General features: G+C 41.6%; 2 protein-coding genes across 3 annotated transcripts in view; one reads left to right on the top strand and one right to left on the bottom strand.

The window, feature by feature from the left end:
- Positions 1 to 24,984, bottom strand: part of ipo4 (importin 4) — a 26,159-nt gene extending 1,175 nt beyond the window's left edge. The window contains exons 1-28 of one of the 2 annotated variants that reach the window (XM_079361038.1): positions 24,882 to 24,984; positions 16,770 to 16,856; positions 16,603 to 16,682; positions 16,449 to 16,490; positions 16,170 to 16,299; positions 15,481 to 15,660; positions 15,228 to 15,293; positions 15,043 to 15,144; positions 14,864 to 14,947; positions 13,986 to 14,141; positions 13,841 to 13,894; positions 13,529 to 13,638; positions 13,259 to 13,367; positions 12,994 to 13,123; positions 12,473 to 12,586; positions 12,112 to 12,225; positions 11,902 to 12,025; positions 11,702 to 11,813; positions 11,485 to 11,609; positions 11,319 to 11,396; positions 11,142 to 11,199; positions 10,157 to 10,262; positions 9,772 to 9,965; positions 9,542 to 9,592; positions 9,289 to 9,414; positions 8,820 to 9,046; positions 409 to 541; positions 226 to 330 (exon numbers count right to left, since the gene is read on the bottom strand). In XM_079361038.1, the coding sequence (XP_079217164.1) occupies positions 226 to 330; positions 409 to 541; positions 8,820 to 9,046; positions 9,289 to 9,414; positions 9,542 to 9,592; positions 9,772 to 9,965; positions 10,157 to 10,262; positions 11,142 to 11,199; positions 11,319 to 11,396; positions 11,485 to 11,609; positions 11,702 to 11,813; positions 11,902 to 12,025; positions 12,112 to 12,225; positions 12,473 to 12,586; positions 12,994 to 13,123; positions 13,259 to 13,367; positions 13,529 to 13,638; positions 13,841 to 13,894; positions 13,986 to 14,141; positions 14,864 to 14,947; positions 15,043 to 15,144; positions 15,228 to 15,293; positions 15,481 to 15,660; positions 16,170 to 16,299; positions 16,449 to 16,490; positions 16,603 to 16,682; positions 16,770 to 16,856; positions 24,882 to 24,944 (3,060 nt within the window). In that variant the 5' untranslated portion in view covers positions 24,945 to 24,984. Of the gene's footprint in view, positions 1 to 225; positions 331 to 408; positions 542 to 8,819; positions 9,047 to 9,288; positions 9,415 to 9,541; positions 9,593 to 9,771; positions 9,966 to 10,156; positions 10,263 to 11,141; positions 11,200 to 11,318; positions 11,397 to 11,484; positions 11,610 to 11,701; positions 11,814 to 11,901; positions 12,026 to 12,111; positions 12,226 to 12,472; positions 12,587 to 12,993; positions 13,124 to 13,258; positions 13,368 to 13,528; positions 13,639 to 13,840; positions 13,895 to 13,985; positions 14,142 to 14,863; positions 14,948 to 15,042; positions 15,145 to 15,227; positions 15,294 to 15,480; positions 15,661 to 16,169; positions 16,300 to 16,448; positions 16,491 to 16,602; positions 16,683 to 16,769; positions 16,857 to 17,587; positions 17,970 to 24,881 lie in introns of those variants that run through there. The other variant, XM_079361037.1, reaches the window with a different exon arrangement.
- nanog (nanog homeobox) lies at positions 24,137 to 27,131 on the top strand. Its single transcript, XM_079361040.1, has 4 exons — positions 24,137 to 24,775; positions 25,179 to 25,561; positions 25,656 to 25,799; positions 26,189 to 27,131. The coding sequence occupies exons 1-4, from the start codon at positions 24,370 to 24,372 to the stop codon at positions 26,540 to 26,542; spliced, it is 1,287 nt and encodes a 428-aa protein (XP_079217166.1). The 5' UTR covers positions 24,137 to 24,369; the 3' UTR covers positions 26,543 to 27,131.

The following is a 27,131-nucleotide window of genomic DNA, read 5'->3' as shown; positions in this document are numbered from 1 at the left end:
ATTATTGACTCTAATGTTCAACTTTGTGTTCATTTCATCGTCTCTTTGTTGGACTGGACGTCTGTTTTCTTTTGTTCTGATCTCCAGAATGACAATAAGCTGTATGTGTGCATCATGTGTTCAGGTAATGCTGTGTATACATCAACAATAAATTCTCTTTTTTCTGTGCCTGATCTGGGCAGGAAGGATCTTGTTTGTTTGTGTGTTGGTGTTTGTGCACTGTACCAGGGCTGGACTGTGTGTGTAGAGCATAGCCAGACAGCTGAACACCGTCTTGTTTTCCTCCATGTCCTCTTTGAGGGGTAGATGAGACACCAGAGCAGGCAGTACCTGTCGGTGAGGAGATCAGGTGATGAATGACCGCAGCACTGAATGCTTTCAACAGAGAGGTGTGAGGTGGAAGTATACCTGCTCGAGAGGGACGGCTTCCACGTTGCTCATGATCATCCTGCAGAGCGCGCCGCACAGGTTGTCGATGACCCTGAGGTCTGACTCTTTGGTCAGCATGTTGGAAAACACAGACAGCATCATGGGATAGTCTCTGGTGCACACGTGACTAAGGAACACTACGTGCTGTATTCAACACACACACACACACACACACACACACACACACACACACACACACACACACACACACACACACACACACACACACACACACACACACACACACACACACACACACACACACACACACACACACACACACACACACACACACACACACACACACACACACACACACACACACACACACACACACACACACACACGGGTAAAGGTGATTTAGGAGGACTATTTTTTCAAACCAGTTTGCTGCCACATTAGACAGTCCCCCCTTTCCACTTGTGCTAGAAAGATGTAGTAAATCTTGAAAAATCTTGTTTGAGCTATACAACAAGAATCTCACTTCAAAATACAAGAAAACACATCAGAACTCAACTTATAAGAACCTGACACCATGGTGTATTAAGAGGACAACGATAATGAGGTACTTAGCTCCGCCCACTGTAATTAGCAGGCCCAAATGTATTATCAGGACCATAGCCATACACATACACAAACATGTAAGTCCTGTGTATTAAAGGGTCAAACATGGATAAATGGAACATTAAACACACACACATGTGGACTATATGAGACGGTGCCTTCACTCCAGTATTAGAGCAACAGAGTCTAGTCTAGAGTTCTATGCTGGGTTCTTTGTCCTTCTTTTAGTTTTCTGCTGGGTTCTATGTCCTTCTTTTAGTTATATGCTGGGTTCTTTGTCCTTCTTTTAGTTTTCTGCTGGGTTCCATGTCCTTCTTTTAGTTATATGCTGGGGTCTATGTCCTTCTTTTAGTTATATGCTGGATTCTTTGCCCTTCTTTTAGTTTTCTGCTGGGTTCTGTGTCCTTCTTTTAGTTTTCTGCTGGGTTCTGTGTCCTTCTTTTAGTTTTCTGCTGGGTTCTATATCCTTCTTAAAGTTATATGCTGGGTTCTATGTCCTTCTTTTAGTTATATGCTGGATTCTTTGCCCTTCTTTTAGTTTTCTGCTGGGTTCTGTGTCCTTCTTTTAGTTTTCTGCTGGGTTCTGTGTCCTTCTTTTAGTTTTCTGCTGGGTTCTATATCCTTCTTAAAGTTATATGCTGGGTTCTGTGTCCTTCTTTTAGTTTTCTGCTGGGTTCTGTGTCCTTCTTTTAGTTTTCTGCTGGGTTCTATATCCTTCTTAAAGTTATATGCTGGGTTCTATGTCCTTCTTAAAGTTATATGCTGGGTTCTATGTCCTTCTTTTAATTTTCTAATGGGTTCTTTGTCCTTCTTTTAGTTTTCTGCTGGTTTCCATGTCCTTCTTTTAGTTATATGCTGGGGTCTATGTCCTTCTTTTAGTTATATGCTGGGTTCTTTGTCCTTCTTTTAGTTTTCTGCTGGGTTCCATGTCCTTCTTTTAGTTATATGCTGGGGTCTATGTCCTTCTTTTAGTTATATGCTGGGTTCTTTGTCCTTCTTTTAGTTTTCTGCTGGGTTCCATGTCCTTCTTTTAGTTATATGCTGGGGTCTATGTCCTTCTTTTAGTTATATGCTGGGTTCTTTGCCCTTCTTTTAGTTTTCTGCTGGGTTATGTGTCCTTCTTTTAGTTTTCTGCTGGGTTCTATATCCTTCTTAAAGTTATATGCTGGGTTCTATGTCCTTCTTTTAGTTTTCTGCTGGGTTCTATATCCTTCTTAAAGTTATATGCTGGGTTCTATGTCCTTCTTTTAGTTTTCTACTGGGTTCTGTGTCCTTCTTTTAGTTTTCTGCTGGGTTCTATATCCTTCTTAAAGTTATATGCTGGGTTCTATGTCCTTCTTTTAATTTTCTGGTGGGTTCTTTGTCCTTCGTTTAGTTTTCTGCTGGGTTCTTTGTCCTTCTTTTAGTTTTCTGCTGGGTTCTTTGTCCTTCTTTTAGTTTTCTGCTGGGTTCTTTGTCCTTCTTTTAGTTTTCTGCTGGGTTCTTTGCCCTTATAACCTGTGTTTTCAGTTTGTGCTAAACAAACAACAATAAGGATTTATTTTGTTGTCGAAAGGTTTGTTAAATACTGTGAAGTAGATGATCCTCTATGGGGTTAAGCAACTAATGGACCCTTTAAATAATAAATTTAGCCTTTGTTAGGTGAAATCCACATTAACGGCCTGGACTTATAGTTCACAGTGACACATATGGATGCATGCTATGACCAGCGCAACTACAGCTTCTAGCAAAATACATGGAGCTGAATTATGCACTTAAATAAGACTCCAGTGGAAAGTTGACCAGCTAATTCAGTTTCTGCAAAACGAGGTCAAGAGCAGAGAGATAGAGCACTACCACTGAGCAAACCAGGAGACAATTTACCAAATAATAAATTCTGTAGTAGATCACCACACCCTGTTCCCCTCCCTTTGAAGTGACATGGATAGACATGAAGAGGCCTTGTTTGTCAAATCCAGTGGTCATTCAGCGTACTTTACAAGCTGACACTCTGGCATTGTATTCTGAGTTAGTGTCAAATAAGATAACTGAAAACGCTCTCTTAGCCTTAGAGAGATTTGTAACCAGGCAAGGACTGTGTAATTCAGGTAATGCTGAGACATTTGAAAGAGCAGACCAAGATCTGAAAGAGCTGAGGAGGTCACTCAAAGGATCAGAGCTTAAAGAGTTCTTCACTGACAAGGGCATCATCTGGATGTTTAAAGAGCTGTTGTTTATCAGGAGGATGATGTGGTGAAATGTTTAATTAAAACATTTAAATGACCCTAACTTCACATTTCTTCAGGGATAAGATCATGATCATAGTCCTGTTGACCAAAAACAGTGTCATCAAAAGATAAGAATTTGATCATAACTGACACTTGTGTGGTGTAGAGTATCAAAACCAATGAATGTTTCAAAAACCAACAAAACAAAGGCACACTCACTGGTCCCCAGTAAAGGCAATGTATAGAATCATGAACAGATGTTGCCAGTCCATCAAGGACATTGTTAAACAGACAAGAAGATTCTTCACTGGAGATTACACAGAACCTGCATGTCTAAACAGACCTCCTAAAGTCTGAACCTGACATGGTGAGGATTACACAGGACCTATGTATCTGTGAGTTTCTAAATGTAACTTTAATCTTACAATGTACTAAACTAACAGACCTCCTAAAGTCTGAACCTGACATGGTGAGGATTACACAGGACCTGTGTATCTGTGTGTTTCTAAATGTAACTTTAATCTTACAATGTACTAAACTAACAGACCTTCTAAAGTCTGAACCTGACATGGTGAGGATTACACAGGACCTGTGTGTCTGTTTGATTCTAAATGTAACCTTATGTTTCCAATGTACTAAACTAACAGACCTTCTAAAGTCTGAACCTGACATGGTAAGGATTACACAGGACCTGTGTATCTGTGTGTTTCTAAATGTGACTTTAATCTTACAGTGTACTAAACTAACAGACCTCCTAAAGTCTGAACCTGACATGGTGAGGATTACACAGGACCTGTGTATCTGTGTGTTTCTAAATGTAACTTTATTCTTCCAATGTACTAAACTAACAGACCTTCTAAAGTCTGAACCTGACATGGTAAGGATTACACAGGACCTGTGTATCTGTGTGTTTCTAAATGTAACTTTATTCTTCCAATGTACTAAACTAACAGACCTCCTAAAGTCTGAACCTGACATGGTGAGGATTACACAGGACCTGTGTATCTGTGTGTTTCTAAATGTAACTTTAATCTTACAATGTACTAAACTAACAGACTTCCTAAAGTCTGAACCTGACATGGTGAAGAGTACACAGGACCTGTGTGTTTACTTTTTACTCATCTTGTACTAGTCTGTATATCTCATGAAATACAGTGCCAAACAAGTATTGACTTTTCTACTGTTTGGTGAATATTTGAATTGCTGGAGGGATATTCTTCCAACATGCCAACACTAAATATGTTCAATCCTCAATTTATTTTTTATGAAGATTATAGAAACAAAATTGAGCTTCCACAGACAGAAATGTATCCCTGCTAAAGTCATCCCTGCTTAATTTGTTCATCTGTATTGTTTCTAAAATACAAAGACGGTAACGAAAGCAGGGGTTGAAAACAACACCTGCTAAGAAATGTGGCTACATTTTTGATTTGGAGTGTACATTTCAGAACCCGACAAACACCTTTTGCCACTGAACTTAACAGGGCATTCACAGTTCCAATGACCCCTATCTTTACATAAATGGCAGATCTTAATTGGATCAACTGTACTGGCTGTGCACAGACCACTCTGGCTTACCATGAGGTGGACTGGCCTACCATGAATTGGACTGCCTCCTTCACCCCACTGTCCACCTGCTGGATGAAATCTACTATGTTTGCCTCCATTTCTCCACAAGCTGCTGTCTTAACTTTATTTGCATTTTTAAGTTTTTAAGCTCCACGAGAACAATCAGATCTTACTATACAATGCATCATATGTGCCAACTAAGGTTGGATATCGGTTATGTTTTATCTGATACAGTACCTACCCTGTATTTTTTAAACGGTTCTGGTGCATAAATGGTTCTTGAACCAGTAATTCAAAAATGAAAATGCACACTTAGGATTAGTCTAAAATCCACATTAACGGCCTGGACTTATAGTTCACAGTGACACATATGGATGCATGCTATTTCCAGCGCAACTACAGCTTCTAGCAAAATACATGGAGCTGAATTATGCACTTAAATAAGACTCCAGTGGAAAGTTGACCAGCTAATTCAGTTTCTGCAAAACGAGGTCAAGAGCAGAGAGATAGAGCACTACCACTGAGCAAACCAGGAGACAATTTACCAAATAATAAATTCTGTAGTAGATCACCACACCCTGTTCCCCTCCCTTTAAAGTGACATGGATAGACATGAAGAGGCCTTGTTTGTCAAATCCAGTGGTCATTCAGCGTACTTTACAAGCTGACACTCTGGCATTGTATTCTGAGTTAGTGTCAAATAAGATAACTGAAAATGCTCTCTTAGCCTTAGAGAGATTTGTAACCAGGCAAGGACTGTGTAATTCAGGTAATGCTGAGACATTTGAAAGAGCAGACCAAGATCTGAAAGAGCTGAGGAGGTCACTCAAAGGATCAGAGCTTAAAGAGTTCTTCACTGACAAGGGCATCATCTGGATGTTTAAAGAGCTGTTGTTTATCAGGAGGATGATGTGGTGAAATGTTTAATTAAAACATTTAAATGACCCTAACTTCACATTTCTTCAGGGATAAGATCATGATCATAGTCCTGTTGACCAAAAACAGTGTCATCAAAAGATAAGAATTTGATCATAACTGACACTTGTGTGGTGTAGAGTATCAAAACCAATGAATGTTTCAAAAACCAACAAAACAAAGGCACACTCACTGGTCCCCAGTAAAGGCAATGTATAGAATCATGAACAGATGTTGCCAGTCCATCAAGGACATTGTTAAACAGACAAGAAGATTCTTCACTGGAGATTACACAGAACCTGCATGTCTAAACAGACCTCCTAAAGTCTGAACCTGACATGGTGAGGATTACACAGGACCTATGTATCTGTGTGTTTCTAAATGTGACTTTAATCTTACAGTGTACTAAACTAACAGACCTCCTAAAGTCTGAACCTGACATGGTGAGGATTACACAGGACCTGTGTATCTGTGTGTTTCTAAATGTAACTTTAATCTTACAATGTACTAAACTAACAGACCTTCTAAAGTCTGAACCTGACATGGTGAGGATTACACAGGACCTGTGTATCTGTGTGTTTCTAAATGTAACTTTAATCTTACAATGTACTAAACTAACAGACCTCCTAAAGTCTGAACCTGACATGGTGAGGATTACACAGGACCTGTGTATCTGTGTGTTTCTAAATGTAACTTTAATCTTACAATGTACTAAACTAACAGACCTCCTAAAGTCTGAACCTGACATGGTGAGGATTACACAGGACCTGTGTATCTGTGTGTTTCTAAATGTAACTTTAATCTTACAATGTACTAAACTAACAGACCTCCTAAAGTCTGAACCTGACATGATGAAGAGTACACAGGACCTGTGTGTTTACTTTTTACTCATCTTGTACTAGTCTATATATCTCATGAAATACAGTGCCAAACAAGTATTGACTTTTCTACTGTTTGGTGAATATTTGAATTGCTGGAGGGATATTGAGCTCCCACAGACAGAAATGTATCCCTGCTAAAGTCATCCCTGCTTAATTTGTTCATCTGTATTGTTTCTAAAATACAAAGACGGTAACGAAAGCAGGGGTTGAAAACAACACCTGCTAAGAACCTGCTAAGAAATGTGGCTACATTTTTGATTTGGAGTGTACATTTCAGAACCCGACAAACACCTTTTGCCACTGAACTTAACAGGGCATTCACAGTTCCAATGACCCCTATCTTTACATAAATGGCAGATCTTAATTGGATCAACTGTACTGGCTGTGCACAGACCACTCTAGCTTACCATGAGGTGGACTGGCCTACCATGAATTGGACTGCCTCCTTCACCCCACTGTCCACCTGCTGGATGAAATCTACTATGTTTGCCTCCATTTCTCCACAAGCTGCTGTCTTAACTTTATTTGCATTTTTAAGTTTTTAAGCTCCACGAGAACAATCAGATCTTACTATACAATGCATCATATGTGCCAACTAAGGTTGGATATCGGTTATGTTTTATCTGATACAGTACCTACCCTGTATTTTTTAAACGGTTCTGGTGCATAAATGGTTCTTGAACCAGTAATTCAAAAATGAAAATGCACACTTAGGGTTAGTCTAAAATCAATACCATTTACTTCCAGGGCCAAATAGAAAACATCAACTTAAATCTTTAAACATTATAAATGCAAGTAACACCAGATGTTTCATTAAAATCAAAGGTTTCGGCGTCGGAACATCAGGGTGTGGTAAAAATATTCAGGCACTGAAATGTTCGTTCTAATTCAATTCAGTAACTACCATTTACGTCAAAACCGGTACCAAATTGGTACTGCGTTTCGTTAACCAATCCTCGTGCCAACGTCCTGTAAAATACATCAATGGTTAAAATGAGTAAAAGAAGTTCTGAGGCTGTTGCGCGCAAACAGGTACTGAGAGTCACCTACTTAGCAAAGCAGGCTGTCCCTCATGTGGCCCAGGCCCCATGGAGGTTTACTGTACTGCATACAGATACAGATGGCTCAGACTGGCTTTTGGCACGATGCACGTTCAAGATGCATTAAGTGTGTCCACACCTGTATTTAAAGCTGTCCGCTTGTGATCCAGTCTCAAAAAATTAATGTTAATACTAGGTCCAAACAAAGGCTTTGTGTTTCATTTCTCCAGTTGATCTTACCAAGTTAAAGCCTGGTTTATACTTCAGTTTCATGTCAATGCATAGGTTATGCAATAGCCTAGACTCTGTCATGAACCGTTTGGGCTTCAGTGTCTCTCCTTGTCTTGTTTGGTCGCGATGCAATTTGCCCACCAGGCAAATGGTGGGGATCACTGTGCGAAACAGTAGAAATACGATCCTATCACAGTGCTTCGCCTTGACATGTAGTTACAGCGGCGTACGCGAAGACAGACATGTTGTCTATGGCATAGAGTTCAGTGTTGATTTGATGCAGAAGTATAAACCAGGCTTCAACCTGTAACTTGAGCTTTAGCTGTAAAATCCTCTTGATAGAGGTTACAAAGGTTAGGTTTAGGCATATTATATCACTTGAATTTCCCTCGGGATCAATAAAGTATCTGTCTGTCTGTCTGTCTGTCTGTCTGTCTGTCTGTCTGTCTGTCTGTCTGTCTGTCTGTCTGTCTGTCTATCCACCCATCCATCCATCCATCTAGTCTTGGTTAAGGTTAGACAAAAGGTTGGGTTGAGGCACCCAACTAACCTTTATAAAATCTCCAGTTTTTTAGCAAAGAGAGTAATCACATTGCTTACTCATCCTGTGTAAATAGCCGCAAATGAATTAGAAGGACAGTGTAAGAATTAACAGGACCTTCCGGGCAGACAGCCAATCAGAGGCTCAGAATAATACACACTGTGTGAATATTCATGAGGCCTGCAATTACAAGAACCCAGATATAGGGGGTGCTGTGGCGATACACAGATTATACACAAAATCATGTTATTGTGTATTAAACGGACATCTGTGTTTTTTGGGGTTTTTAGGGTCTAGGGACCTATAGAAACACCTCTACATCTTTAGAATTTTTTCAAAATTTCCTTTTAGTGTGGCATGTATTCATATGAAATGTCCTCCTAATACACATTTACCAACGCACACACACACACACACACACACACACGAGTCAGAAGGATACGATACGACGATGGATCCAGCGGACTGAGCCAGACATCCCAGTCCGAACACGCTGTTGTTCCGAACTTCGGGGTCGCTGTCCCTTACTCCGGCGACGAGCACAGGGAGCAGACGATTGGACAGTCTGCCTGCCACTCCCTGGCCTCCCGACACACTCACCAGGGCCTGCAGGATTTCTCCAATCGTACCCAAAGAGAAGGACCGGTCTGCTACGGTGCATGTCGGTTTCTTTAAAACAAACAGAAAATGAATCAGAGCACTTAAGGAAATGTTTATAAACATTATCCAGATTTATAGTTCAAGGTTTGGACTGTACAAACACGCTGATGTATCAACAAAGCATTTAAGGAATGCAATCAGGAAGGCAGAACAACTGATGATAAAAGGAGTTGGGTTTTTTTACAAAGTGCTCCTGTCCAGTCTTGTCTGAATAATTCAGCCTCTGTTGCTCTCAGTAGGCTAACACTCACCGCTTTGCTCATGATGAGAGGAAGCAGGTCGTTGAGGAAAGGAGCAAAGCTGTCTGCGGGTACGGAAGAGGCCACCAGGGGAATGCCTTCCCCGGCAAACTCCTGGAGCATGGCATCATACTCCGCCTGAAAAGGAAGGAGACAGTCAGCGGACACGCTTGATGAGGAGAAACGAGGCCTCCGGGGACACTCCGGAACGTATCGCGTCAACAGCCTGGTGAATGTAAATGTGATGTGTAGGAGAGGAGCCAACCTGCTGGTCTTCATCCTCAGCTTCATCACCTCCTCCATCCTGACAGACCGTCTGAACAGACAGAAAGCCCTCATCATTAACGCTTCTTCACAACAATATTCACAAACCAGCAGTGCTAATAAACTATAGCAGCACATTCCCATAGGACCAGATGGACAGACGTTTTGGTTTCCCATGTAAAAGAGAACCCCCCCCCCCCCCCCCCCCATCAAGTCCTCTCCTTAGCTTACCTTCTTCTTCAGGACGTCGCGGATGAGATGGCTGATCTCTTTAAGGCGCGAAGGGTTTTTGAAAACCTGCTCTTTGCACGTTTTCATGACATTGTTCAAGGCTTCCAACACGCCCATTACAACTTGGCGCTCGGGCTCCGTTTGCACAGTTTCCACAAAGCAAGCCAGCACCACGTCCAGCAGCTTGAGCAGGGCTGAGGGAGGGACAGAAGACAAGAGAGGACAAGATGAAGGAAATGTGAGTCCACTTTATTTAGACAGCACGTTTAAACCAACGTGCTGTGCACTAAGTTTGGCATAATACACATACTCTTTCACACAAGCTTACTAAATCAGCTGCATTAACTAAATGATCCGTCAGTACATTAGCTCCCCCCCTCTTTACCCTGGTGGTTGGCCTCAGTGGGATTGTCCTTCCAAACGATGAACTGAGATCGGCAAAACTGGCCCATGGCTCCCAGTGCCGCCCTGCGGACGTCCTCGTGGGGATACTAGACGAAGAGAAGATTAGGAGAGGATCGAAAATGCGTCGAGTTATTGCACAATACACAAGGACATGTGAAGAGAAATACGCAACACCAATCCTCAGGATTGATGGTGTACTGAGAAAGAGTGTCAGCCAAAAAAAAAAAGAAAGAAAGAAGGATGATGCATCAGATTAGGCACAATCAAAACAACTGGACCTTTTTTTTTAAATTAAGAAACAGTAGCTGTACTGTCTATCATAAGAGACTTTATGATCACATCACACCTGTCCTGGCCTCTCTTCACTGGCTTCCAGTTGTTTTTAGGATCCAGTTTAAGATTTTATGACTTGTTTTTAAATCTCTTAATGCGCCGCAATATGTGTCTGAACTGCTGACTGTCAATGCTCCTGTCAGAGCGATGAGATCATCTAATCAGATGCCGCTAGATGTTCCAAGGTGCCGGCAGAAAACCCGGGGTGACAGAGCCTTTGCTGTGGCTGCTCCCTCTCTTTGGAACGCCCTACCTGTTAAAATAAAAACTGCTCCAACCATTGACAATTTCAAATCACCGCTAAAAACCCAACTCTTTGCTTTGGCTTTTAATACAAACTGAGCATTTGGACATCTTTTTATTTCATTTTCCTATTTATTGTATTTTAATTGTTTTTGTCTTTTTTTTTTTAATAGTGTGACTTCTGCCTGTACAGCACTTTGGTCAACCAAGGTTGTTTTTAAATGTGCTCTAGAAATAAACTTTGATTGATCATTTAAAGGGACTTCAGGCCAAAATAAAAGTTAGGAGAGTTCAAATCTCCATCCAGACACAGAGCTGTAGGGACGACATGCATGCACACAGTCTTCTTTACACATCATGAGGCAGAGAGGGACGACACCATTACTCACATCTCTCATCTCGTAAACCTGCTGGAAGCTGGACTCCAGGAAGGGCTGGAAGGCAGCACTGCCGGGGAGAAAGGCAGCATTCATTTCTATTCCTTCCAGTGTCACGGTCATATTTGTGGAGACAACCACAGATCTAATGACTGACGGCTGTCGCACAGTGCGAGTGTTTATGTTTACCCAGTGCTGAAGGCAATCTCTCCCAGGGCCTCACAGGCGTCTTCCTTCTCGTCGATGTAGGCGTTCTCCACACTGAACCTAACACAGCAGAATGAGTCAGAGTGTGAGCAGCCGTTTGGTCAAGCAGCTTCGGTCCACATGTGTTCACGACGAACATGCGACGCACCCGGCGACGTCATGAACATCCGTGTCGGCTTCCTCCTCCAGAATTTCATCGCCAGCTTTCTCTTCGTGGTCGTCGTCGTCGTCTTCATCCAGCAGGACGAACGTCTTGTCTTCCTCGAGGTGAGCCTGGATGAGACGAGAGAGGGCGGGAAGACGTCATGTTTTCATTCAGACTTTGGTCAACGTGTAGATGTCAGAGATGCTTTTAAGCTTCATACTGTTATCCCTTCATTGGATTTGAGGGCGAGCAGCATAACGGTGGTAACGGCGGTGAGGTGAGGAGTCAGACACTCTGGACTAACTGTGGATACAGCAGAGTACAGACTGTACCTGATGGAGGGAGGTGCAGGGAGACGGTTACATTTATCATCTTTTTTTTGTGGATACATGTTTGTAATGAAACACCGAAGTAACATACGTGCAGCGCCTCAAGTCGGGGTCATCGATGGTGTCAGTGAGGTTAAGGCCCAGCTGAACACACTCGGCAGCAAGAGGACTGAAGACATCTTTACCGACGGTCCGGGCGAGCACTGACAGAGTATCTGGAGACGACATACCTCCATCATTCACGCTGTCTTTAGGAAACAGAGCTGAAAGTGTGTCGTTAGAAAAGAAAGGGTTCACCTACCCAAGGACTGAGTCTGCAGCGACCTCATCTCCTCTGTGGTGGTGGTCAAGAAGCCCTTCAGGCTTTCAATAACTGGTGGAAAGTAGGGAACCAGCAGCTCCTTGGCAGCATTGGCTGTTTTATTTGATCAAAGCAGAGACACCATTTATTCAGCCTTTCTTCCTGCTCGGGCTCAGAAACCTCAAGAATCACAAACTGAGGCTCAAATGATCCGTTATGTTGGATGTTGACTAAATCTGTTTTTAATGATTCAAAGAGAAAAACTGAAAAGATCTGAAACTTCATTTGAGGATTTTGAACAGAAGAGCAGAATGTGCGCTTCCTGTGCAGGCCTTTGCTCAGATGTTTGGAGGCTTCTTACCGATGGCCCCGATGGCAGAGACAGCCAGCTCTTTAATTTTCAGGTTGTCTGTGTTGTTGAGGGCAGACAGCATTGTTTCCATCAGGGTGGGCAGGTAAGGCTCAATATCTGCTCCTGAGGTGCAAATAAAAAATGTTTTTAAAAAAAACACAAAAGAGGACATTTAGTATGCTGAATATGTTGGGGCGGCCAGGGCACGTTCCGAGTACTGCCGAGGTGCCCTTGAGCCAGGCACTTAATCCACAATCGCTCCGGTGCGCTCTCTGCAGCCCAACTCTGACAGCTCTCCACTATTGCAAGTCCTGTGTGTGTGTGTGTGTGTGTGTGTGTGTGTGTGTGTGTGTGTGTAACCAGAATTTCCCTCAGTGATAAAGTACATAGAATTCGATTTCATAATAAACAGATAACAATGGTCTGAGCTCAACAATGTTTTACAGATCAGAGGAAACATAGTGTGCATAACAGATTGATTTTCTTGCGGTGGTAGATGCTTGTTTTGTACACGTTGTTTTGGGACTCACCCAGGTTCTCCATAAAGTTCTCTAAGGCATAAAAAGCCTTGGTAACATGGCTGACATTGGCCTGGTTCAAGGAGGAGAGGTAGCCTAGCAGCAAAGGCATCAACTCTGCACAGTACTTGCTGACTTCAGGCTGGAAGGAAGTGAGCAAAGTCAACAAGTGAAGAACAGGGTCTTTTGTTTTTTACCATTTTCATATGTAAAAAAACTGCACTCCTAAAAAAAAAAAAAAAAGTATAAAATATGAATCAGGTAGAGGTGGACTAACCTGTAAATGTTCAGAGAACTGTCCAAGAGCAAAGAGGCCGGCACTGCGAACCACCTGATTACTGTCAGAAAGACTCTGACACACCGTCTGCAGCACTGATGACAGCATCCTTCAACACAACAAATATGTGAATATATATATATATATATAAATATATATATATATATATATATATAAATATAAGAGAGAGAGAGAGAGAGAGAGAGAAAGAGAGAGAGAGAGAAAGAGAGAGAGAGAGAGAGAGAGAAGCAGGTATTTGTTTTCACAAACTTGGTGCGTATGTAGTCAGCACATCCTTCAGCCAGCACAGCGAGACACAGGAGCCCGCCCTTCTTCTGGTAGGGGTTTTCACTGGCAAGGCAGGCATGAGTGAGGGGCATCTAGAACACAGGGGGGCGGGGGGGGGGGGGGGGGGGGGGGCTTATTCAGGTTCCTTTAATGATTCAAACCTTCACATTTCTTTGAAGTCACCCTCTGAGATGCATCGTTTAACTACTTGTTAGAGACAAACACGACAGCCAAGAAAAGACAATGTGCAGAAAGTCCTCTCATCGTTAAAAAAAAGGCCTAAAGGTGACTAACCAGTTGTTGAAAAAGTTTCTCAGGAGGCATATGGAGGGCCATGGTGTCTATAATCTGGACAGAAGACAAAAACAGTTCAGAGAGGTGAGAAGGCGAGATTTTTCAATATTGTAGAACAAATACTGACACAAATAACATTCCCCACCTGAGCAGCACAGTGTTTGGGATTGTCACTGTCGGTGCCATCTCCACTCTCATCCTCCTCATCGTCAGGATCTTGCTCACCAGGTGGGGGCGCCGCTACCAGCACAGGGAAAATGGCCTGCAGGATGGGATTCAGGAGCTTCTGCTTCAGCACCGTCTACATAGAAGAGAGAAAGATCGAGACCTCTGCTGATGTTTTTCAAAACAATATTCCTTAACCCTTTGATACACAGGCTATGCTTTGTATGCTTTGACCCATGTTGTGTATTAGAGGGGGTAGTGATACAAAAAGGATTTTTATTCAAAAAGCAAAAAAGTGAAAAACAAAATAAAGTTTTGTGATGATCAAAAACAAGTTCATTGAGGAATACTGAATAGTAAAATTAATATATGGCAAAGATATAGACAAAAAAAAAACACAGCCGGGTCACTTTTGACCCATGTTGTGCATCGAAGGGTTTTAACCGAGCCGAGTAAGTGACGGTAGACAGAGAGCTGAAAGTACATTCTGACTTCTATTGTTTGAATTTAAATCGACTTATGCAAATTCTCCAGATCTGAATAGTGTGTTAAAGTAAATTATGCAACATTTAACTTTTGAAATGAGCTGTGTGTACTTTTTAAGGATTTTTGGATTTTCTTTTCCACAAGGACAGGTCGGACTCGAACCCGGGCCGTCTGCCTCGTGTGTACACAACACATAACCTAACCACTAGGCCATCTGTGCGAGCCGTTTTTATATACTGAGTCAGCTCTGAATGAACCTGGGAGACCTGCATAGTATGTGAGGGAAACACTAGTCTCAGGAGGTAAACGTTTTAATATGACAGGGGGAGTGAAGGTGATCTGACAGCAGCCGATTGGGGGGGGGGACTTTACCTTGCTCTTCAGCTTGATCAGAAAGATGATGCAAGAGAGTGCTTTCACACGCAAGGAGTCGATCAGAGTGATGTCCCCACCCACCTGAAACAAACATTTCGAGACGCCACAAAAATTAAATCTTGCAGTTCAGAAGAAAACATCATTAAAAACATGAAGGACACACACTGAGTTCCCACCTCCAAACAGAAGCGGACCATGTCAGCGATATGAGGGACTATAATGGACACCTCGCTCTCCATGAGCTCATTGAACACCTCCATGGCCTCACTAGCTTTGTCCTGTAAACAAACACACAGATAGCTATTAAAAACCATTCATCGCAAAAACATCAACTCGTTTTGACTTTAACACGTGAACTTACCTGATCTGCCTTGATTAGATGTTTCAGAGCGACAATCAAACCTGGAATGATCTGACGCATCTGGTTCTGTAAGGCAGCAAAACGTCACGTTAGCATCTCAAAGTGTCTTCAGCATGCTCATGCCACTGAAGACTGCGGTACCATATAAACTTCATCTTTGGTTTCTAAAAAGTTGATGAATCCATGTTTTTAAAAACATCTAGGCTCTAACAGAAAATGTCAACATGTCATGGCTACAGTAAGACAGCCTCACCATCTCCTCTGTGCCAGTGTAGGCGGTGATGGCTGTGAGGGAGAGGATGCAGTAGTACAGGGCGGTCGGGTTGCTGTGGTCCTGGAGCACAGTGCTGAACAGCTGCAGCAGCTGGCAGTAGTGAGGCTTGAAAGGCTCTGGGTTGGACTCAATCACCTTGTTCAGCAGCAGAAGGCCAATCTGTTGGAAGGACAGAGAGTTCACTTTCAATGCTTTTACTGACAAAGAGAAACCATTGATAAATGAATCATTCCAACTTGTATCTTGTAACTTCTATTAGCATTCAGACAGGCCACTTTCCTTTTTAAGAGAACAAAATGGGTAAAGAGGTGATTGAACCGAGTGTGCTCACGTGTGTGTGTGTGTGTGTGTGTGTGTGTGTGTGTGTGTGCGTGTGTGTGTAGTCAGCGCATCAAACTGGACCACTGATGTCCTCCACTTCACAGCCTGACCCTGACTGTGTTATAACGTGACACATTACGTCTTATGCAGCGTATTTTCACAATGAATGTAAAAATAAACGCAGCGGGCTCAGTGTACAAGGTGTCTGTGTGTAATGTTTTTTTTTTTTTTTTTTTTGGATTACAGATTTAAAATCTGAAAAAAAAAAAAAAAAACGGACTCAGTGTCAAAGGCCTTGAGACTTATTACAAACATTACTGGTTTGTTTTTTAGAAATCAAACGATACCTGTCTGTCATTCGGGTTGCTGCTCTTGGTGGACTGATTGAGCAGCTGGAGTAGAGCGGGCCAGCTGTCCGGTGTCTCATGTTTAACCATCACAGCACACAGCTGGGAGAGCGAGTGCTGCACTGTGTGCCTGCAAGAGAAAAGACTCTGGGACTTAAAGGGACATGAAGGACTTCCCCAACACAGTTCTGTCCAAAAGTAACTGTAATTTACACCGACAGAAGACAGCTGGATGATTTGGACTAACTCTTTATCAGTGTACAGACAATAAAAGCTTACTCTGTTTCCTGCATGAAGGCCTGCAACACCACCACCTTGAGGCTTTGTGGGGGAAATAAAACAATTATTACACTTCCACCCAATGTTCATGACATCAACTTTGTGTAGTGTGAACATAAATGTCCAATTATCCAGCAAAAAGTGAATGACAAACCTCTCCCTGTCACTGGGGCTGATCTTCTTCCAGTGTTTCTTCACTCTGAACCTCAGCATCACGGCAGCCGACTGACGATTCTGAGAAATCAGTGAAAGATTTGTGGTGAGAAGTGGTGAGTGTTGACACCGACAATCTCTTCCTCTCTCTCAGTTACAACAAAGTACCTGCGGGTTTTGGGAGCTACTCATGACGGAACACAGCGCTGGTATAATCCCTGGGTTTTTGAAAGCCTGTTTCAGCTGGGCTGTGGCCTAAAAGGAGATAAAACAGAATGTGTTAAGAGGACTGTCACCACAAACACGTTATTGTTCTTCTCGCATCAAACTTTTCTTTTATCAGGGATGTAACAATCAATCATAAAATTGATTCAAAGGGGTCAAGGTTCACATCGGCACACTGAAAAACTATGCAATATGGTGAGCGTCAGCAGCAAAAGACGGCAGCTGCAGAGCAAGCCTTTGAAACTCAGAAGGCTTTTAAATCAGATGTGTGGAAAGCATTTTGGCTTACTCGAGACAGAAAATGAAAGAGGTGAGAGAAGATAAAAGACGAGACAAAAACTATGTGCAAATATGAAAAAAGGAAGACAGGGAACTACACAAACAGCACAACCAACATGATGAGAAACTCCAATCACCTCCCTTTGTTAAGAAAAAAACGTTAAAAATCCAAACTACACTGACAAGCAGCCCCTAAAGCAAACAATCTGTCCTCAGTCTCATTTAGTCAAATCTAATCTTCAACAGAACCCTATAGTAGTGAAGCCAGTTTTTTTTTGCCTTTATACATAAAGAGACCTTAAAATGTCATTTATTTTCCTCTATGCTGATGTAGAGATTAACTGGCAGATGACAAACATTGAAAGTTAAAACCGTTAAAATTCGTTACATTGGCAGTTAGCCTCATCCTACAACATAAACCGTTAGTTTTCACGGCTACCGTCTAAAAACGTTTTAGTAAAAAGTTTAAAGTTTGTAGTTACCTGCTGAATGACTGCGTTGTCCGGCTGTGTCAGCTGTGAAAGGATGTGCTCAAGTTCCTCTGTCATCTCGACAGCTCAGCGTTTAGTTTCGTGTGAACTGTTTTGACCGTTAACGGTAACCTTAATGTTTAAATTAAGCCAAGATAGATAAATAAGTTGTCCTTTCTTTCGTGGCGTGATACCTACACCTGTCAAATATGTAAACAAAACGCCTCCGTGGACAGCTTTCAGCGCTGACACGTTGACTTTCTCCTTAAAGAAGCTGTAACGGAGAAGACGACGGAAGTTTTTAACTGAAACGTTACTGTGACAGGCTCGAGCAGCAAACGGGTTCGTTAAAAACTGCCAGCACGCGGAGCAGAACCGGCCCGGAGTTCCATGTGAGTTCAGTTAAAGAGACCGGCCTCGTTCACTGTGACGAGTACACAAACAGAGCGCCGGCTAGCGGAGAGGAGGACATGATGCATCCGTTCACAATGAGTGGAAAGACGCTGGAGCAACTTCACGATCATTTGAAAAATATTCTAAATTAAACTTCAACACCTCTGCATGTAAGATTTTAGTATCATACGTCCAATTGCATATATTTGATATTATTATAACTTCAATTACATTTATTAGATTTTACATTTTAAATAGTAGACTGTCTGAAATGAATTCTGTCATACACAAAGCTGAGCTACTGCAATGATTTACATTAGTATAATGCTATGAAACTGTTATGGTCAGTAGTCGAGTTGAGGGGGGGCGAGGGGGTGGACGGCGCTTCCCTTAAAAAAATCGATCTATATCGTCCCCCCAGTAAAAGTCTCATCCCCCATCTCCATTACTTTCATTTTACAGTACATGTTGTATGGAAATATAAATCATAAATAGGCTTAGTTTATATAAAATAATTTAATCAACAGAAAATGTTAGGCATGTTGAGCGAAAAAACAGTCTAATAAAATCTGGGGATAGGGGCACGAAACGCTTAGGTAAAGTTAGAGAGATATTCACAGATTCGGCTTTCCCGGACCCATAAATCACCAGCGGAACATTGCTTTTACAGAACTGACACCTCTTTAGAATCACAGCAAGGTGGACTGCAAGCTACAACCCGATTTTCCTCAATAAAGAGCCGACCTCCACGCTTGGGTAATTGTATTGGCCTCTATTGGGAGCCGACTGTGGCTAGAATGCGCAGGGACCGTCTGCAAATTCCAACACTAAAAAAAGATACAATATTAAAAGCTTCACACAGAAGCGTAGCAGTGTCACCAAAATCATTTTACACATGTGATCTCTCGTTGTTTATACTACATTGATTAGTTTGGAAATATAATACTTTTACATACTTTTGAGGATTTTTAAATGTAAATAATTTTCAATAACATCCCTTTTCTAAACTGCAGTGTAAAAAAACCCTATCATGAATAAATGTCTTCATTCTGTACAAACTACAGCACATGGCTTTGGGAAATGTGCCTTAATGCCATTTTAGTAATTTTCTATCTCTAAATTAGATAGTAAAATGAACAACTTTACTATAACATGCTGTAGTGCAATCAAACTCACAGTACACATTGATGAACTCCTCTTGATTATACTACAACACCTAGTTTGAAATTTGAAATTTACTTGTTTTTTTTATATTAAATTATGTTATCAAATAATCAATAACTGTTTACTTACAATTTACTTGTTTTTTTAATATTCAATTATGTTATAAAATAATCAATAACTGTACTGTTACATGATGTAGTGTCATCAAGTACACTTAGATGAACTCCTCTCCAATTCCCACTTTCTGGGGTCTCTGCTTCTTTGGCCTACAGCAAGCCAGGGCCTCCAGTAGACAGTGAATGTGTTTTATTCTATAGGCCTATTGGAGGTCTACATTCTGTCTTTCTGGACTGAACCTGAAGTGCTGTTGCTGCAATGTGGGCGGTTTTCTCTTACATTAAGGATAATTACTGTAGATAACCAAACATCATAAATGGAAAATAATTGTGTTGACCAACAGGTAAAATGAGTCCAGCACTATACAGTCTACATTCTTTCATGTTCATAAGCATTTCTATTGATGTTTACTCAGCCTGCTGTCTAATATATCGTTAAGGAACCATACTTTGGCAAGCAAGATAATTTAACAAGGTTCTCTTCTATTTCCACCAGTTCATTGTCAAAATTGAATAAAATAGAAAGGACTCATTTTGTTTGTTTGGTCTGTCATGTTAAATTGATCCTATATTTTGTTTTGTATAGGCCTAGTTTGCATGAAAAAACTTCTTCTGTACTACAATTATTTGCTAAGGCTTCTTTGTGAGGTGCTGGCATCACCTTTGCCTCACAGATAGGCTTTATAAAGCCTCCATTTCAACAGGTCTTGTTTAATTCTAATGCAGGCTATTCCACAGCAATCCCCTTACATTCAGGCCAATTCAGCGATACAAAATCCTTCATAAGTAGCATCGAAATGCAGATTTTTTAATAGGTGAAAAAAATTACCATTCCCCCAGTAATTTTTTCACAACTCGACTACTGTTTATGGTGTCAACTTAACTCTATCATTTTAAAATATTTAGTGGTGGGTAATGTTGAATTGTATTGCCTTTTAAACAGTGGTGTGTTTAATTCCCATACCCTTTGTGCTTTTTGCTTTATCAGGATGTTTTATCTGACCAAGAGTTGTAGTGATAATTTTCCATCGTGATTATCACAATTGTTTTAATTCCAGAAATTAAATAATCATTCATGGGAAACAAGTTTCTGTTGAAAAGTTTGACTTTTGATAATTTAGCTTATATTTCTAAATTGTTTACCTTTACAGATGTATTTTTTCACTTTACCTGAATTATATGAAACAGCCCTGACTGAATTTTAGACAATATACTTTACATATCCTTAAAATCAAAATCGATGTAAGGATTGCCTGTTTGTGATTGTAGGCTGGTTTGTAAAAGAGTTTGTAAAAGAGTTCCCATGAGCTGAGCTGTGTGCTGAGTACTCATCTTATTCACACATTTCTTGTCTTGCACTTCACGCCCTAAATAACAACGACTGACAACCCAACTCACTTCATCGTCACTAGTCTGATAATATCACTTGTCCTATTTTAGACCATACACTGTCTTTTTCAGCATTTGTTTTTGAGATACTTTAACATCCAGCATGTCATTGGTTTGCTGTTTGAGATTTTGGAAAAGTTAAACACCTTCCAACTTTTGTTGATGGCAAAGACATACAACTATTATTGACTGTAATAATCGACTACCAGAAGCTCCTTTTTTTAACTGTGATTTAAAGAACTCACAATATCACACATTACAGTGTTTTACCATCAAAGATCAATCTGTAATACCCTGAGCACATTCCAATGCTAATGACCTGCACACCTGTTTGCCCAACCCCGACACACACCCACACAATCGTCTATCCTTCTGAGGGTCTCGGCCCATTCAAGACCACTCAAACGCACCCTTTCCAGGCAGAGATCAGTGCAAATGCTAATGTAGCCATCACACTCCCTCTTCTCGTAGCACCACATCACTAACTGACTCATTACCAAGTCTATGCAGCCGAGTAGGGGGAACACAAACAACCAACTGGACTGTAAGATGCAGGCTAATCTGGTCATCTTTGTGAAAAGAAATGTAAATAACGGTTAGAGCAGTGTGTTTGCCAACATGTCCAGCCAAGTTGAAAGACTGCTAGGATTTGTAGCTAGTCTCCATCTTTGATCACACACACACACACATACAGAAAAGACTTGTTGCTGCAAAGCAGAGAGTGGATCAACTGGCTTCAATGAATTTGTGTTTGAGTTATTATCATAAACAAATACTCTAAGGAGGGAGAAGTAGTTCATCATGTAATAATCACACTTGTGACATTGAAAAACTATGTAAAGTGGAAAATGGATCCTGTGTATGAATATAAGATAATCAAAACATAACTAAAGATGCTATAATTGGATCTCAACAGATTCCAGTTTGTTTGAAAAGCACTGAAGATTGTGTGCCTTTAGATAACATCTATGTACCGTAAATTCCGTACTATTGAGCGCACCTGGATATAAGCCGCACCGGCTAAAAATAAGTAAATAAATGTATTTGTACATATATAAGCCGCACTTGATTATAAGCCGCAGGTGTCCACGCTATAACAAGAGCTATTTACACAGACCTAGGCTACCGGTAACATCCGCAAATACTGTAGCGTCCGTACGGACGTTAAAGGACGACGAGAGCGTTCAAATAATAACTTTTAACTAGACAATTCCAGCAGAAATTGTGAGGGTGGTTGCCGTCTGTGTACGTGTTTCTGAGTTATACTGCAGTAAAACTGTTTAACTGTAGTCAGCTAACAGCTAAGACAGAACTTTGTCCCAATGCTATGGTCCCACTCAAATGATGATGTCATCACTCTATCTGTGAACACCTGCTGCTCACTGATTGGTTGACATTCAGCTTTGATCTGCCAGAGTGCCAGAACATTCTATCAATGTATTTGAATGGGCTTACCACTGCTCGCAAAACCTCAAATATCTTAAAAACTAAACATGGTATCACCAATCTGTTTGGACTGTGAGCGACAGCACAAATAGGCACACGTTTTGATATATTTTATGTGTATTTAACATTCAGACTGGGACCACAGTGGCGATTTTAAAACATGAGTGAAAATTGTGAAATTCTGGACATCACTAGAGTGAGAGCCCAATGTGTGTGTATGTGGTGCGTGACTGTCAAACAAATTCCTCCCCTGGGAGACTGAAACATTTTATGTTTTTACTTTTTGCTTTATGAGTGAGGGGACACTAAGAGCTTTATTTTGATGTATTTTGTTTATATATGTGAGCAACAATGACTTCAGGATGGCGATTTACAAATATGCTTCCAAAACTGAAGTTTTTGGCAGTTACACTCTAGGATTTCAAATTTTGCCATTCATTTTCAATGGGGCAATTTTTTGTCGTTTAAACTCGATTTGTGTCCACACCGTGTGTCCGAGGTTTCCACAAAGTAATAGCACACTTTTTGGGGCCGAGCCGGTCGTTTTGATACCTTTCTTGTGTGTGTGGCGCAAACGCTGTGGGAGGAGTAGCGCGGCCCGTTTTTAGGATATAATAATAATAATATTAACAATTGTAGTAGTGTGGTTTGCCTTTCAGGCAACCACCCTAATAACCCGATCACTGTCGGCCGTGACCACGCCGTTTACAGCAGAGAGCAACACATAACTTGCCGTAACAATCCAACTCTCTCCCCCAGCGTTCTCTCATACAGCCACTCAACACGTTCTCGCTGGTGCATTCACTGACTCTCCACATAATCGGAATTCTGAACATATTATCAACTACTGATTTTACAACATGAACCGTTACAATACGAAGCCTAGCCGACGGTGTCTGTAACACGGCTGATGAAAAAGATGACCGTAATATATTTCACAAGAAAAAGTCCATCCATTCACTGCCTCAGAATGACTTCATTACTCACTTCCTCAGTCTCTGTTGTCGCTGTCAGTGTCATCTTAACGTGCAGCAGCTCTGTTAGCTTCTTTGACAGCCAGGTCGATCGCCTTTAACTTGAAAGCTGCATCATATGCATTTCTCCGTGTGTTTTCCATCATGAGGGTGCGTGCATGAAGCGCAAAATGACTGATATTAAGATCCGACGTGACGAAGTCAAATGTTTTTGCGGCAGAAGCTCATTGTCCCCCATAAAAAATCCATGCATTAGCCGCACCGGAGTAGAAGCCGCAGTGCTCGAAGTGTGAGAAAAAAGTAGCGGCTTATAGTCCGGAATTTACGGTATTTATTTACTTGACATGTTAGTTTTTGGTTGGCCTTCTTTAGTAATGGTGTGTTGGTGGGATTTATATAACAATCCTAAGGGCACTAAATACCTTCCATGCTAAGTGTGCTTCTTAATAATTCAGACTGGGGGGTGAGTTCATGTATCATATGCTCATCTGATTTTCATTCCCAGTCGTGCTCAGTCCTTTTTAACTTGGGTGTAAAAATGTTTCTCATAGCAAAAAGATGTATGCCCCTTAAACAAACAAATAGTGGAACGCTCAGAGTTTCAAATTGATTATAAATATCTCTTATGGACTAAACTATCAAACTATCCAACCAATATAAATTTCTGGAATTTAATAAACTCAGTAATTGATCAAATGATTAAATTAAAGTGTCTACTTGATGTTGTTGGTCAGAGTTTTACAGCCTCAGGATCTGATCAAACAGGACCAGCCTTGACTTTACTTAAATTACTCAAACAAGGTTCAAATAGTGAAATATCTTATCCTAATTTAATTTATAGTTGTTGTGTTGCATTATAGTCTTAACTGTGATATGAAGACTGCACTTTAAATAACAAAGTTGGAGGAGTTGTGGATATTTAGATCACCAAATGTATCATGGACACATTAAACATTAAACAATGACTGATATTTCATTACTTCTAACAACTCAAACTGTTTTACTGTTATATTTAAGATGTAAAAATGAAATCGCTGCTGGTTGGATGATTACCGCCCACGGAGGGATGAGAGCAGAGATTGGCTGAGATGTGAACACCTCCACATATGTCCACACCCACTCGTGTCTTTAAAAAACCTCCTCTGAGAGTCCACGCGCACTTTTTAAACGTTAGCTGGTCTGGATTTTTTAAACCGGACAGGACTGTGTTGATCCATCACCACGGTTCTCCAGGCTCGTCCTGCAGATTTTATTTTATTACCTTTTTCTGCTTTTTTACTACTTATATTCGGACCACAGAGGATCCTGGACCATGGCAGACTGGAAGTCCCAGATAACTTACAACTACAACCCTTCCTACCATGCCTATGCCTACGGCCTCGTGTACCAACCCGGACCTGAGCAGAACCACGGGAACCTGTCCACCTGGGCCGAGGCTGGAGAAGTGAGCAATTACAATCCCGGGCTAACCCAGGCCTATTATGCCACAACCGCGACCAGGACCCAAGAAGAGTCCCCGCCTAGTAGTCCAGAGGACCTTGGCGTGGACGGCCATGGTCACTACCAGGGTTCAGGGGTCGTGTACCTCGGAGACACTCAGGCGAGCCACCTGCTGTTGGCCGGACAGAACCGGACTACTACCTACGATGACCTGGCGCACGAGGCGAGGCGGACCGGCTGCGACTCGACCAGCGACTCTGAGGCTCACACGTCTCCAGGTGTGTGTTTTTAAACCTGGCTAGTGTCAGCTAAATGAACAGCAGAGTTAAAGAAGAGTGTGAGCACAATGTAATTATTATAATTAAAACATGTATCGGTGCTTACATGTAGCTGGCTGCTAAAAAAGAGAAACTCCTCCATGAGACCTGGTTCGTGGTCCGGGTCCATCTTCTTTGCTAAAGGGCGACAAATTATCCCGCCAATTGATTTTCCAAATCCCTAACGAAATAGTGAAATCTCGCGATAGAATTAAGTAAGAAATGAGTAAACCGCTGGTTTTCTACATTTTAATGGTGTGCTTCTTTAGTTTTAGCAGAGACTTATTTTTCTGTAAGGTTGTGCCTTTAGGATTTCTGATGCCTTGGACTGACCGGAGGCCTATTTTTTGTTTCCTCTTCACAGATTCATGGAGTTCAAGCAGCAGCAGAGAAGGAAGTCTCCCTCAGTCAGATCCCGTTTTTTGGTCAAAGAAAGACCTTGATGATGAGACGAGCAGCAGAAGCCCCGATGCATGCGAGAGTATTTCCAGCTCTCTCATGCAGGAGCAAAGGACCTTTGTCATTACCAAACACGACAGCACCAACAACACTGCCTCTTCACATGCAACGATTGCTGCCCCAAAGTGTCCGAGCACCAGTTCTACAAATACCCCTAAAGGAAAAGTGCGGGCAGCCTTCTCAGAGAGCCAGATGAGTACTCTTATTCAGCGCTTCAGCGTGCAGAGGTACCTTACCCCGGCTGAGATGAAGAACCTGGCAGAAATGACGAGTCTGACGTACAAACAGGTGAGGGGTTACATTAAATTGCACAACCACAAGCTCGGCAACGTCGTTTATATATACATGTGTAATGAAATCTCATCTCATGATGGCCTTTAAGGTTAAGACGTGGTTTCAGAACCGAAGAATGAAGCTAAGGAGGCACCAGAAGGACAACGGCTGGGTTTCAGAGCGCTACACCACCAACAAGGAAAGCAGAGCACATGGACCCATCTTTCACAACATGCCTCCACATCTCCCATCTGTAAGTAGCCACTATTAACCAGTATGTGACGCCATCAGTCATCTGGGTTTCATATGCAGTGTGCAATTTTATATTACAAGCATTCATACTTAAGGTAAAAAGGTGACATTTTAAATAGAGTTGTGGATAAAACCTGCATGTAATTGGATGAAGAGGGCTAAAAGTAAGCTCGAAGAGGGATCAGAGTATTGTGCGGCCCAGGTTTCCTGTTCATATAATAACAGAGAAACGGTGACTGGCACATAGAGCAACACGTCCATATTGGAGGTCTAACCACAGCCTGGTTGTGACTTTAAAGGCAGGACGAAACACACTATCTTTCGTAATATGGGGGTATAAGTCAGTATAAATCTAAATTAGATTCTGAACTATGTCTATCTGTCTCCCAGTTTCAGGGAGAAGGCGGAGCCCAGCACAAGGAGCATTACAATCAGCACATTATGGAAGCAGCATTCAAAAAGAGCGCTCCCCAGAACCTGGCCTTCTATTTGGCTGCTATGAGCGCTACAGCTGGATCTGCTGGCTACCCCTCCTGGTCCTCAGGCTCACCTCAGACTGGAATGCCCACCAAGCCCCCGACGACTGGCTGGTCCATGCCGCCTGGTGTTGCTCATTATGAATTCAACCACAGTGCATTCAACTCCACCTCTGCAAATGACACCAGCCTGGAAGGGAAAGACGGGGAGCCTGTCAATGTCCGCAGCTCAATCTCATCCGCCATAGTCAAGAATATCAGCCAGTAGTTGGTGCATGAGCTGATGAGATTGTATGCATTTCTGTATACGTTACCCAACAGTCATGTTTATATTTTCTATTCAAGTTTCCTGATAGCTGTTTGTAATTAGCCATGGGGGCTTATGTCAGGTTGGTTGTACATAGGCCTTGTTCATACTTTTTATCTGAAGTTCTATTTTTATATTCAACTATTTAAAGTGTCAGTGTGCTCTTTGCGCTTGGAGACTCAAGATGTGTCAAAGTTACTCACATTCTTGTGCATTACTTTTTTTTTTTAAGCCAGAGTACTGATACACTTGTGCGCACTGTTCCATGATTTTTTATTTTTTCTGTAACTACAGGTTCACTGTACACTGGATATCTTGTTTAAGTTTCAGAGTTTCACTAAAGGCATGATATTGTGGTAATATTCATTTATGCATTCACTCCCTCCTGATAGCTTGAGGGGTACATTTTGTGTGGCAGTACATGGAGAGAACATGTGTGGACATCTGATTTAGGTTTTGTTGCAAAGTGAGAAACATTTGGAAATCAACCTTTTAGAGAGTTGGTGCTGTTTGTCAAATTTGCAATAAACCAAAGGCTCTACTCCAAGTA

The sequence above is a fragment of the Symphodus melops genome (genome assembly GCF_947650265.1).
Source record: "Symphodus melops genome assembly, chromosome: 14".
Lineage (NCBI taxonomy): Eukaryota > Metazoa > Chordata > Actinopteri > Labriformes > Labridae > Symphodus > Symphodus melops.
Note: the sequence above shows the minus strand (reverse complement) of the source record. Positions and strands in the feature narration are given on the sequence as shown.